This window comes from Vanellus vanellus (assembly GCF_965231255.1).
Source record: "Vanellus vanellus genome assembly, chromosome: 5".
In the NCBI taxonomy this organism is placed as follows: domain Eukaryota; kingdom Metazoa; phylum Chordata; class Aves; order Charadriiformes; family Charadriidae; genus Vanellus; species Vanellus vanellus.
In genome coordinates, this window is record NC_138910.1 from 30,005,265 (window position 1) to 30,019,233 (window position 13,969).

General features: G+C 40.9%; 1 protein-coding gene across 1 annotated transcript in view; it reads right to left on the reverse strand.

Annotated features, from left to right (window-relative positions):
* Nucleotides 1-1,973: 1,973 nt before the first annotated feature.
* The window catches only part of INO80D (INO80 complex subunit D), a 43,915-nt gene continuing 31,919 nt past the window's right edge, over nucleotides 1,974-13,969 (reverse strand). Inside the window, exons 10-13 of the mRNA XM_082483618.1 lie at nucleotides 12,162-12,379; nucleotides 11,587-11,744; nucleotides 9,407-10,599; nucleotides 1,974-3,300 (exon numbers count right to left, since the gene is read on the reverse strand). Coding sequence (XP_082339744.1) covers nucleotides 9,431-10,599; nucleotides 11,587-11,744; nucleotides 12,162-12,379 — 1,545 coding nt within the window. The 3' untranslated portion in view covers nucleotides 1,974-3,300; nucleotides 9,407-9,430. The remainder of the gene's footprint in view (nucleotides 3,301-9,406; nucleotides 10,600-11,586; nucleotides 11,745-12,161; nucleotides 12,380-13,969) is intronic.

Sequence of the window (13,969 nt, forward strand, 5' to 3'; positions counted from 1 at the left end):
AACACAAACCAAACTCCCTTTTTCTCCCTGGGGCTGACAATTGAAGATAATTTTCAGTGGGTTCATTTTTCTCATTTTGAACACTTACCTCTCAAATACAATGCTGGGTTAACCTTTTAACATGCTAGGAAGCTTTGCATCGGGCTCTAAGAAAAATTTGTGTTCATCGGCAAATCAATTGCAGTCGTACTCAAGCACAATTGAATAGCTGGGAAATTCTGCGGAAGTTCAAGCAAGTGCTCAGGGCTCAATTCAGCTGCCACAACAGTCACCCAGAGAATTTCCCTAATGCATAAGCAGAGCTGGATTGGGCCATTAAAGCTGATTGCTGCTAGGAAGAGGAACTGTAGAGATGCGGGGACAAAGAGGAGCTGGAATGGAGGCAATGGAGCAGAGAAGCAGGAGAGGTCGGCATTGCAAGAGGCCTCAATGAGTATTAATACAGAATAAACAAAAGCAGAAATGTACCAAGGAAGCTCCACTGGGAGGGCAGAGGTAACACAAATCAATGGTGACCAAGCTCAGATCAGTCACTGATGTCATCCAAATTCCTCAGAAGAATTAAAAGAACCTTGTTTGGCACAAGTGCTTACCTGTTAACACATATGTTCCGTGGATAGTCTCTCTTTAGCTCACACACTTACTCATGTTACAACTAATGTACACGTGTGTGATACAATGTATATTCCATCTATACATCTGTATGCATGTAACATATAAATTTAGATTGATTGCATTCATACATATTTATTGTATATCATGAGGGCAAGTCCACATTCAGCAAAGTGCTACCAACATCTCATATACAGATATATCTCTCTGTACAGGTATACACAAAAATGGGTCTATTCTTCCCCATAAAGGCGTAAAGATTTATGCTGCTAAGTCCCAGTACCACCAAATAAGCAGAAGGAAAGGCCTCTGACAACTTCCACCTCCCTGCCTTTTCACTTGTATGCATATGTGCCAGAAACAAATTGCAGTGAGGGGGAAAGGAGGAGGGATGCCTGAGGGGTATCAACATACTGATAGGAAGTGGGATATAAAAAAAAATAAATTGAAAATTAAGATTTGATTTGCAACTGCTTAAAAAAGCCTTCAAAAATCAAATGTCTGTGCAATACTGGAAGCTTGTTCTTCTAAACAGATTTTTAAAGTCACCAGGATCATCATAATTAAAAGTGATACTGTATGAATAAATAACAATTAGGTTACTTTCTACAGCCTAAATAAAACAGTACGAAGAGTAAGCCAATCTGCAAGAATGTTTCTGACTTCTCACAATTTCAAGTGAGAACTCCCATAAAGAAATCTTCCTTCTCCAATTATGAAAAAAAAAAAAAAAAGTTAAGTGTCCATAATTGAATTCAGAATTTCACAGCACCAGTGAAACTCCCTGGATTGAAAGGATATTTTGTTCTGCAACCCCACAACACAATTTTGGGCAAAATTAAAATACGCAAAGACCCTCAGGAAAGAAAAGAAACTACTTTGAGACAAGATCTTTTTACAGAATGGAGATCATTCCATAAACAGTGCCCCTTACAACCTAATTAGAAAACACAAGTACACTGATTGACAACATTTTCCAAGTCAGACCATAGGAGATCTGGGTATTAACAGCAATTCCCATGCCTCCCCATCCCACCGAATGCAAACCTTCCCATTTCAATTTCTCCTGAAAAACATCACTCATTTCTCCCATCTCTCCTCCTCCCCCGTTTGTTTTATTTAAAGGCTGTCTTTGGGAGCTTGGTATTTTCATGGCATTTTAAACAGGGCTCAATGCAACTCATTTAAAAAACAGTAAAATTTACATGATATCAGAGTTAGCCTTATAACAGAAGATTATGTAGTAGAGAGTTTCAGTTATTTATACAACAGTGAGGACATAACAACCCCCTACTAAATAATCACATTTCTACAATACATTCCATCACCTCTCAACTACTTTTCTCTTTACAAAACTATGACCTACATACAATATACACATTCGCATCGCACATACATCCCCCCCAATGCATATTTTTTGTGTGTATATATAATACATACATGCACACAAGCAGTCTAATTCTATTTATAAGTCACAGTGGGAATTCCTTTGTGAGGAAAGGAGGGGAAAAATTCCTGAATAAGACACTGTAGATTCCTAATGTTCTGACTTTTCAAATTCCAACTCACAGAGCTAACTGGAAATAAATACATTAAAAAAAAAGAAAAGGTCTTATAAACTTGGTTCACAACTTCCAGCTACAGTAGTTGGATTTTTTAAAATTTGATCTATTTACCCTGTAACTAAATTTCTAATCATAGGTACAAACCACAGATAAATTATTGCAGAATGTAACACTCAAAATAAAATTTAAAAAGAGTTATAGGAACAGTAATATAAGGGTTAAAAAGAGTTCTATGCTTTGTTGATACAGGATACCATTTTATTTTATTTATATATATATCTATATATAGATATAGATATCTGCAAGGTAGCAAAGAATAGCTGTACACCTTGACACGGCAAAGATCCAGTGTAAAAAGGTGCTTCACTAGTTTGTTTTTCCAAAAAAGCTTGTATATAATTTTATAGCTATTAAAAACACATATGCAACATAATTCATTACACTCAATACAGCTTTAGTATAAAACTTATAATTTATGAGGTGATGTTAATAGCATAAATTAATATACCATTTCTCTTAAAATCTACAATAAGTATTCTGAAAGCTCATTGGGGAAGGGAATCTTTAAATAAAACGTTTAAAGCTGAGCGTGATGAAAAAGATTCTGTATGTTGAACTTGAGATGAGAGCCTTGAGAAGAGAAAGAGTCCCTAAGCCAGACACCACGGACTATAAAACTGAACAAAGATTTCTCCTTCTTGCGCTCTCACTTAGGTGACGCTCTACCTTAAATTATTATTTACTTTTAAAACTATTTACTTTTTTTTTTTTTTTTTGTTAACTGCCCTTATTTCCACAAGGAATCCCTGAGACATACCCAAAACTGTACAGTGAAGGTCATCACTGTTCAGAGAAACTGGTTCAACCCCTTCTGGTAGGATGTAGCTATTTTGCATGAGAATTGAACTGTCCATCACTTCAGAATGAATCTGTTCGCACCAGAACCAACTACACTGTTTAAGACGCAGGTTAGAGAGTCATTTCAGGGTAAATCGGTCCACTCCAAAGTAGAAGCCAACGCCATCGCAGTTAGCTACATCAGAGGAATCTGCACCAAAGTTAAAGTTTTCCAGAGGGTATCTGGGAACGTTACCTATCCAGAGTTCACCTCCATGGGCACCAGCTGACAATGACAGAAAGCAGGTAAAACATTAGCATTACTGGACCAAGTTCAACATGCGTATGTGGTTGATACACGGGTACTCTGGACATCTCACTGTGTGTGTGTTTGGGGGACTAGTAAGGGGAAGGAGTAGGAAGAATGCATTTTTCTACATTGAGTCAGTACGGGTTTAGGTCAAAACCCCAAGTTTCATTCTGTTAGCTTCCAAACCGAATTATATGAGCCAGAGTAGACTGAAGAGGTACTAACACTTATTTCAAGAAGACAGAAAGTCTTCTCCAACTACTGCTGTCAATCTACGGCCAAGCTCACTTTCTCTTTTAATGTTTCCACTACTTTACCTTATTTCACAGTAGCCAGAGGAGGAGTACGTGAAAGCAGAGTAAAACAGGGGAAAGCAAAGAACTCAACAATCACGAGAAGTAGCAGAACAGCAGAGGGAAAAGCTTCCAAAACAGTCACTGCTGTTTTTTTAAAAAAAGGCTGAAGACATGAGTGAGAAAATTGTTCTAAGACACATCTTTTGTAACTCCTTCTTCTCCACCAAACTTTTCTTTCCCAACAACAGCTTTTTTGTCTAGTTTTAAAGACAAAACCACAACTTTACCTGATAGAGCTAAGGTCTCTCATGACCACGACCTCTCCTAAAGTCCAAGTTTAAGTTTAGTAAACACAAATGTAGATTTTTCCACCAACTCGCCTCACTTTTATTTGGGCTTGCAGGCATGAAAAAGAATAATTTAAATTTTTCTTCATGACTTTCTACTGATGCACTTCTCCAAAGAAGAGGAACCTGTGAGAAGGTAAACTCTTGCTAAATACGCCTGCACATTCACTGCTAGCACGTGCGCTCCCATGATCAATGTTGTACCCTCAGCATCTAGTTCATGACATATTGGTGTGCTGTGAAACATCATCTTACTCACTGATCTGAGAAATACTTTGATCTATTGCACTGTTGTTCTAGCATCCAAAATGTATGTTATGAATTGCAGGAATCTCTCTTCCTTTTCATTTTACAGTCAGATTTGCTCAGGACCACGGAAGACTTAGCAGTTGGCGTTACTTACATTGGAGAAGTATCTGAGAACAGGAGAATAAAACACAGAACGATGAAGAATGTAGAGAGAAAGGAAATAAAGGAGGTACAAGAAGCAGCCCACTACACCCTATCATTAAATGTTACCCGAAAGACTTAAAGATCTGGTCAGCACATTAGCCCAAAACTATTCCTTCCACCACCAGACCTTGCAAGAGGCCTGCACAGGAGACTCCTTCACACAAAAGGAAACATCCCACCAGGGAAGCTGCCCAGACACACAAACGCCTCACTGCAGATCACTGCAGCTAAGTTTTCTATTGTTTGTCTGCTGAAAGCACCTCCTGCCACCATCCCTGCACCCTACAAGTCCTGAAAGATTCAACTGCAGGTATACGGCTCTTCTAAAAGCTTTTTCCTCCTCCCTGCCCAAAGGTTCATACTGTTGGAGAATTCACCACTGTATTTAGCTTGCTGCAGCACACAGACAGGGAGAAATATCCCTGGAGCCCTGCTGAGGCCTACAGGGAAATGCAGCAGTCACGACGCTGCAGGAGCTCAGGGAGGAGCTGGAGTTCAGAAGCAGACTAAAACCACATGTATGTAACCACCAGGGCCCAGTTTATCAGGGAAGAAACCTGTCCACTGTTTATTGTACTCCTTCGTGAGATTCTTCTTTCATGGCAAGTGGATTCAATCCCAGGCTGTATTTAGATGCGGTTACAACAAAATGTGCTTCAAACTGAATTTGGCTACTGGTTTGCAGGTTCAATCCTAGGCCCTTCACCTTGGCCGTGCCTCTGAAGCCAGTGGCATCACACTGTGCCTAACACCTCACAACAGAATGCTACAGTTTGGGTAAATGAGGAGACAGAACTTCACAATTTTTCAACTAATACCCATCCCTCTCTAAAAAGAAAAAAAAAAAAAAAAAAAAGTGCCACTTCCCTTGGCTTCTCTTTGCTGTTACAGGTGACTCTCCTTTGACTTTTTTGCCTTGCATCTGTACTTCCAATACGATCTCTGATTTTTGCCTAGCAGGTGATAAGCTTCTCTGGGCCTTCCAATGAGAACTGCAAATCCTTATTTCACTAACCTGCTGAATCAAATGGGAAATCTAGCTGTTGCTGTCTTCTCCACAGTGCCTGAGGTAGACCTCTAACTGTGCTACCTCTCAACATTATCAATTTAAAGCCTTTATGCCCAACCACAGAGAGAAGCATACTACTAACGAGAAGGTAACTAAGCAAGAACCTGGAGGAACTGAAGGCAGGAGGAGCCAAAATTATGCATCCTTTCCATCTTCATATTTCTTGTATCATAGTAATTATGAGGCCAAAGAACAAATCAACTTTGAGGTATTTAAGTGCATATGGCTCCCCTCAAAGTTGGCATAAAGTCTTCCTAAGTGAAAGGAAACATCAAAGCATGTCTTACAGAATGCCTTATAGATCAGGCCAGCATGAGGCTGCTCTATACACTGTCAAAGTTCATCTTGTGTTAAGTACTTTTGTACAAAGACTAATTGAGGTGCTATTACCACCAAAAATGATGTTACTGGTATTTTATTCTACATCTAATTTTTTTCCAATTCTTTAAAACTCAAATCATATGTAAAGAAATTAACTATTAGGTTCAACCAGCTTTATTCCATCTGTTAACACGTAAAGGGCACGACAGGTATCGACCATCTCAAATCAATGGACTGAAATTGCTACACTGGCTCTTTGGTGAAAGGGTGATTAGAGTGCTAATTGCTATACGAGATGATACTCAAAAACCTTTATGAGAAAACATGGATTCTACTCAGGAACCACATAAGTAACAGCCTCAAGGACTACCTTAACCAGACCCGCAGTATTTCCCAGAGAAAGAGGTGTGAAACATCTCTGGCTGCACATATCTCTCAGGTTGGATCTCTCACATCCAACAGTAAGACACTAATTCACTGAAGTCAACAGGTTGTGTGGGTATAGAAGCCCACCTGGAATGATCCACTTTGTAAAGTTAAGATCAAGACCCGTAACTGTTTGGTAGGCTGTAACTATGAAATTGGTGGCTGTGAAAAAACAGGAGGTGAACCAGGAAAAGGCAAGAGTGGTGGCCCATTTCAGAACTCTGTGTCAGACAGGACAGAGGGATTCCTATTTCAAATGTATACAAACCAAAGTTTATTTTTAAAAGTGCAGCTTTATTGCAAACTTAGTTTGCTCATTAAAAATGTTATGTTATTACTTTTCAGTGAAGAGTCATGAAGGGATATACAAAAATTGATGTCTAAGCAAGGGAAGAGAGTTGATATCCCAGGCTGCCTTCGAGGAATGCAGGTACATAACAGCCATTAATTTCAAATGGGAATTATGGACGTGCATAGCTTTGACAGTTTTTGAAATTCCCTGTCTAAATCAATGCTCAGATTAGGAGCTGGGTTCTGTTCTGAGTTAGACCAATACAAACTCACAGTGACCTTAGACCAAAGAGCTCCTCTGTACTCTATACCAACGCAACCAAGCAGAACTTGGCTCTCAGTTCCTCTCCTCCCTTCCTCCCTGGCATTTGCTAAACATGAGAAATGTGATGTGGGGCAAATATACTCTGCACTAGCTGCAGCCTCATTAAAGTTTGATGGGCACAAGAACGACTTCAAGACCAAAGCCCTGAAACCACTTTATAGAAATTAACATCCTCTAAAATGACATGAATACACAAGCAGATGAAAGAATTAACCATTTGGTATACTAGTTCTCCACTCTTTTTCAGCCAATCATCCAAACACATTGAAGAAGGTATACGGACACGAAAATCATTTGCAAATCAAACAGTTGTCTCCTCAACAAAGTATGGGGAACATAATACAAAAATAAATAAATGCCTTGTCAGATTTGCCTCATTTCACAATACCACTGGGCATTCCTCAATCAGCAGGACAATCACAAGCAGGATTTCATAGGCTTCAATTCAACTTTTTACATGATTTAAAAACATTTAAATGTTACAAACATATTTAAATCACCACTTAAAAATATTCGGCTTATATTATTAAGATCTATTTTACCAAGTATGAAATAAGGACTTCATAACAACAGAAGCATGAAAATAATTTTTGTTTTCTCCACCCACATACACTTGCAATTTCAGAAAAGGACATATGACATATGCATCATCCATACTCCTTTATATTTAAGGAGGACAAATCTTTCAAGAAAAGAGGGATAGTATGATTGCTACGATAACAAGACCTATCCCATTTAAATTAGTTCCTTAGCAAGATGGAAGGAGAGGTTTGGGTCAGAGATTTTGGTGTGGGTCTCACTGCTAACAAAATTAATTTCTATAGCAACTAAACTTTGTTCAATGATCCCTTGCTCAAAGAATTTATTAGGTCTCCCCATGACATGTGCTTGGTATCTATTAAATTCCTGAATTAGACTAGAATACATGCAAGTAGGACATTTTACTGTAAGGTAGAATGATATCTGTCTTCTACAGTAAGAGCCTGAAATGTGGGATTTTCTGTTCTCTCTCATCTGCATCTCAGAAACAAACCAAGAAGAGTACAGCCTTGTTATATTAAGTAGGAGTTACTTTTATAGTCAAAGTCAGACTACAGTAGCAAGTTTGAGCCCTATAAAGTCACAAGCAAATTCTTTTTTTCCCTTCCTGATAAAGAGATGCACGTAAACACCTCAGAATTTCTGCTGCTGTTACCCCTTGGATTAAAAAACATAAAATAAAATAAAATAAAAATTCTAAAAGCTAGCGGACTCCTTTCTTTAAGAACTGACATTACTACCAGAGTCTGAATACTACCTTTAGCAGGTGGGCAGTAAAAGCAAGACCGTCCTGCAGACAGAAGGATGTGATTTCTCTTTTGGTTAGCCATGGCTGCTGATAGGTACCTGCTAGTTCCTTACGTACATTCAGCTTCCCATACAGAGCATCAAACCCTACAAGTGTTAAGAAAACCATATGGCTCCCAGGGGGGGAAAAAAAACTATTGAAGAAAGTCTCAGTAGCTAGACATCATTTGAGAAATACATCTATTTGAAATTTACCAAAGGGTCTGACCTAGACTTGTGTGGATGGGCAGAATACCAACCAAATTCATCCAGTTTCAGCTGGGAAATATCTGTCAGTCTGTCAGGCAAGGAGTTCTGGACAAAGCCACACTTGAAAAGGCAAACCATCAATGCTACAAGGCCACAGTAATTCAATAAGGGAGGGAATTTCTGCACAGAGATCTTCACTAATCCATGATCTATCTCAATCTTTGTGATTTTCTTTCTTTTTCTCCCTGGGCTAACTTCATATCAGCCATCAGATTTCTGGGCAACCAGTCAACTGATCCCCCTGCTGCTCAGTGAATTAAAAATCATCATAATAAAAGAACGAAAATCAGCATGCAGTAAGAACAGTGACCAGTTCTGGAAGGGGACAACTCCCACTTCTTCACCAAAAGAAGAAAAGGAACTGCTGCTCCCTGCACCCCAAACACACACTCGCACACAGAGGAGGTCAAGAAACTATTTTAAGAAACTGCCAAACTCATCCTTGAACCATGATCTTGATTTAGGACTTCAGTGCACTGTTCTCAAATCAATGTGTGCAGCCAAGTTTTCCATGCCAAACGCTACCTCTGGGGAAAAGTAAACAATAAAAAGAAAAAATAATAAAAATCAAGAGACTTCTGCCCACTGGAAAACTTTCTACCAGATGCTAATGGGATGACAAGCACTGATCCAAACCCTAGGAAACAGTAACATGCATCAGTAATCTGAGGTATCTTCCCATTTCTAGGTCTTACTGCTAAGATCAATTACATCCAGTAACTGTGCTGTATCCTTAAGGAATTATTAGGGAACGGTGAACCTTCCTGCAATAAATGAGCACCGGTGCATAACAAGCACATGTGAACGCTACAGCAAGGTTCACAGAGGGCTAACCCTGGTCAGTACTGAAGCAGGGGTTTTCTCTCAACCCCCTTATTAAAAAAAAAGGGAAGGGAGGACAGAAAAAGTAAAGAAAAAGGAAAAAAGGAAAGATAGAAAACACAGGTCCCCCATCTACCTGCACAGAGCCAGGCAGACAAGCTCAGCTGGAGGTGGTGAAGGGCGCAGATGCGTTATTGGTACTGGTAGCGGTGGCACCGGTCACTGCGAAGCCCGTGGGAGGAGCTATGGAGCTGTGGCTGGGCTGCAGGTCCTTGGGGATGCCACTGTGGGAGCTCAGCTGGTGCCCGAAGGCTGCGCTGAACTGAGGGAGCTGTTGTTTAGGGGAGGTGGAGGCCATGAGTTCAGCAGAGGCAGGACCCATGCCACTAAAACTGGTCTGCGGTAACCCCGGAAGCACACTGGAGCTGTTGGGGGTCACAGTGGCGAAGGCAGGCTGTGTGGTCTCTGAGTGCGAGGTGGTAGGTGGTGTGGACAGGGAGGTGGACAGGAGGTGTCCATCTGCACCAAGAAGGTTGCTAAACGGAGAGGGGTCCCCAAGATTGACAGGAAGATTTCCCCAGTGAGTTCTGGGGTTGACCACCCCACTAAGTGGCACATCCAGCTGAGTTGGGAGCAAGTGCTGTGCCATCATGGGCATCTCTGCTGAGAAGGTAGCTGCCAAGTTATCACCAGAAAAAGATGTGGTGTGAGGGGATGTGATATGGTCACTGTAGGGAGACGGCACATGCTCACTATCATAATGGCTTCCATGGGGTGAGGAGTGTGAATGGTCACTGCTGTATTGCTGTCGTGAGGTGATCAGGTCATCTGCCTTGCTCAGCAGCTGGGCAGGGTGGGGCCTCTGGGAGGCATGGCTGCCATCATGAAGTCCATGAAACTGTCCTGGGAAGGCTCTCTCCCCAAGGCCACTCTGGCTTATCAGAGTGGCAGAAGTAAGGCCGACGTTGGCTGGGGCTGAGAATTGCCCCTGGATCTGCCCTGCCAGGGGCGTAGGTGGGTTGGACAAGGTAGCAGAACGGAGCAAGTTCTCATCCAGCTCCAGACCGGAGAAATTATCATGTACTATACGCCCATTCAACAGCTCCCCCAGATCCGTGTTAACCTCTCGACTCAAGGACTGCATTCCTGGAGCTCCAGCACCTGTAGAGAACACCCCTATCCCTCTATCTGACAGCTCCTGAACTGGCACACCATCTGTCTGTGTAAGTACTCCAATGGTAGTCAGGCACTCAAGAGAAGTTACAGCCTGTAGGGCCCGTTCCAGTTCTTCAGCCTCTTCTGTAGTCGGAAGGAGATCTCCATTTTTACCTGCAGAAACAGGGACACCAGAAGTTAGCGCGCTCCTCTCTGGTGAGCCTGGCACTGGCACTTTTAGGATGCAGATGTACACACAGTTCAGTACAGAGCTGCAGTGTAAGATAACCTTCCAGAATGGCTTGCAGTACACAGAAAATTCCATTCACTAGGTAAGCAAGGTGAGAAAAACAAGAAATTAACACCTTCCTCTTCAATGGAACTCCCTCTCTCCACCCTCCTCTTTCACATACTACAAGATGCCTCCCAAACTTACTAGACCTAAAGTAGAAATGCTTAAATAAGATTTTCTTCAATGCTGCAATAACACAAATATTCCACAAACTCCCTTCTACTTACTACATTACAGCCTGGAACTAAAATTTATGCAGTCATCATAATTTAGCTCAATTTCAACTCAAACACAGCCTCATGTCACGTCATATCAGAAAATGACCAAAGAAATCACATACCCCAACTCTGGGCTGTTCTAATTTCTTTGTTATATGTGATAGGTACAGAGCTTTAGAATCCAGAAATTCAGGCACAGTTCTGATCAAAAGCTAGTTTCAAAAATGTATTTAAAGATTTTATTCTCACTCTCTTCTCCTTTTATCAAAGGCCAACATTGTCTGTGAATCCAGCCCCACTCGATGGCAGAAAGATGCCATTACTGAGAATACTCTTGATTAAACTGCAACACTGACAGGCAGTAAAAACATAAAATGAATTATTAAAATACTAAACCAATTAGGATTTTCAGAGCAGTAATTATAAGAGCAAGCAGAGAACTACACACACTAGCCTTCTCAAAGTTTGCTTTACTTCAGAGCTCACAAGCAAACAACAGAGCAAATGCACACTTCCTTGTTCAGAATTTATTACCTCTGTAGGAAAGCAAGCAACCCCTCAAAATGCATTTCAGAAACACTCACTTCTTCAGTTCACTGACTGTATTCATGTTAATAAAATAAAATAAAATAAAATAAAATAAAATAGTACCTTCAAAGAAATCAAAATCTTGCAAGTCATCGGGCAGCCGTGGCAGAACATCAGAGAAGTCCTCCTGATTTAATTCCAAGTCATGTGGAATGTCTGTGATTTCATTGGCGATATCATCAGGCAGCTCATCGGCACTCAGCTCTGGTGTGGAGGGGCTCCTGGACAGAAAATACTATTAGTCCCCAGTGTTCAACTCTGATTCCTCCAAATGACAACTATGAACGCATACCTATCTATAATGCATGTTTCCCCACACCTTTTTCTTTTTCTTCCCCTCTCCCCCCATCATCTAGGAAAAAAACACTTTTAGAAAGTTTATTTAGGAAGCTTACATGTAGCCTATTAATTAAATACATAAGATGGGGCATCAGAAGCAAGACATTTTATCTATCAAACTCATTAACTGCTCAAATCTAAAGTGACCCACTCAAGTTTTTTTTCAGCGGTCACATGGAGATGCAATTTCTAGCCCCACTCCAGATGCTGATCAGCACAGCAACATCACACCTTTCTACAGTGCTCATTGACAATGTTCAAGCTAGCAGTGGGCAAACTGGGGCAGGGCTACCACTGACCGTATGTGGGGCATCTCTACTGGCAGTGAGACACTGGCAGGCATGGTGAGGTTCCCTTGCGGCACTGCAGGAGGAATGGGTTTCTGGGGCCGGCGTGGGCCTCGCCTTCTCTTCTTCTTGTGTTTTTTGGTAAGTGCAGGTGGCTTCGTTTTTTTCCTGGGTTTCCTCTGCTGCTGGTGCTGAACTTTACGGGAGCTGTCCCCTCTCAAGAAATTGTCCTTTGGAAATAAAACAATAGCAATGGGACGATATTAAGAACAAGTATTACTTTCCTTGCTTTTTTCCCTGGTCATTCCACAGACATTCACATGTAATGCAAGAGAGACTGCTAACTTACACCCAGGCAAGATTATGCAAATTAAGCTGTTTCCTTCCTCATTGATCCCAGTGGCAAAAATCACACAGACCAAATTATGAGGTATGCTAAATACAAGACTGCACAGTGTCACTTTAAAAATCATCATAGCAAACCTTAACTAAATCAGTGCAAAACTGTATCCTTTGGCAGCATTCCTGTAAGTATTAAAGACAGAACATTGTTGTGAGGCAGTGATAACAGGGATAGTGTGAAGCAGCTGAACCCAGCACCCTCAAGTGACCACTGCCATAAAGGAGGGACAGCACTGAGGAAACAGAATTAATACTGTAGGTCTAGGGGAAGGATATGGGTAAACAACTAAGAACGCATTGCTTCTGAACAGCAGTCGTTGACCAATTAAAAAATAAATCAAACCATCATCAGTTTTGAGGATGGAGCCAGGCTCTTTTCAATGGTTCCAAGTGACAAGACAAGGGGTAATGGGCACAAGTTAGAACATAGGAAGTTCCGTTCAAATACACGGAAAAACTCCTTTACGGTGAGGGTGACAGAGCACTGGAACAGGCTGCCCAAGGAGGTTGTGGAGTCCCCTTCTCTGGAGATTTTCAAGACCCGCCTGGATGCAGTCCTGAGTAATGTGCTCTAGGCAATCCTGCTTTAGCAGAGGAGTTGGACCAGATGATCTCTAGAGGTCCCTTCCAACTCTGAAAACTCCGTGACTCCGTGACTTCGTTTTCAGTTGCCATCATACTGGGAATGGCAGTATATGAATTGTATATGCTACAGAAGTAAAACTTGAGAGACACACTGAAGATTGCCTGGGATAGTGGGAATATCCCACACAAATCTGTGTAGCACAGACACTCATATTTTAATACAGAAAACTCCATAATTCACAAGTATTGGACATGCTGGACAAAAACAATAATAATAAACACACAACAACCCAAACACAGACCAAAACAAAACAAAAAGGCAGTTTTATACATAATGCCATGAAGGAGGGGCAAGAAAGAAGTGGGTTTGTGAATTATCCTAAAAGTTTTGTTCTGGAAGATGGGATGCATAAAAGGAGAGCAGAGGACATCATCTTAATTTCTGCGTTTTCTCAACTTGTAGTAGGCCACTGCTTTTGCCCTGGGATGCACAAATCCCTGAAGGAGGTTAAAAATAAATTCTAACAGTCATCAAAACTTAAATAAAGCAGCAAAACCTTTATTTGTATGCTTGTAATTGTTATCTACACTTCTTCTAGAAAATATTTTGGGCCCCATGTACTGAGACTGTTTGAGATGCAGTGTTCTTACCATACCACACTCATACTATATTCAGATCCAAAGGCCAGGAGTTACCTCAAATAAAATGACCACAGGATCTCTCACAATGATTTTCTATTTCTTGATTCAAGTGAGGAATCAAATTTCTTCCAGTGAAGGAAACGTTCATGCACCCTTTATTATATCCTCAAAAGTATGTAAAAGATTTTCAC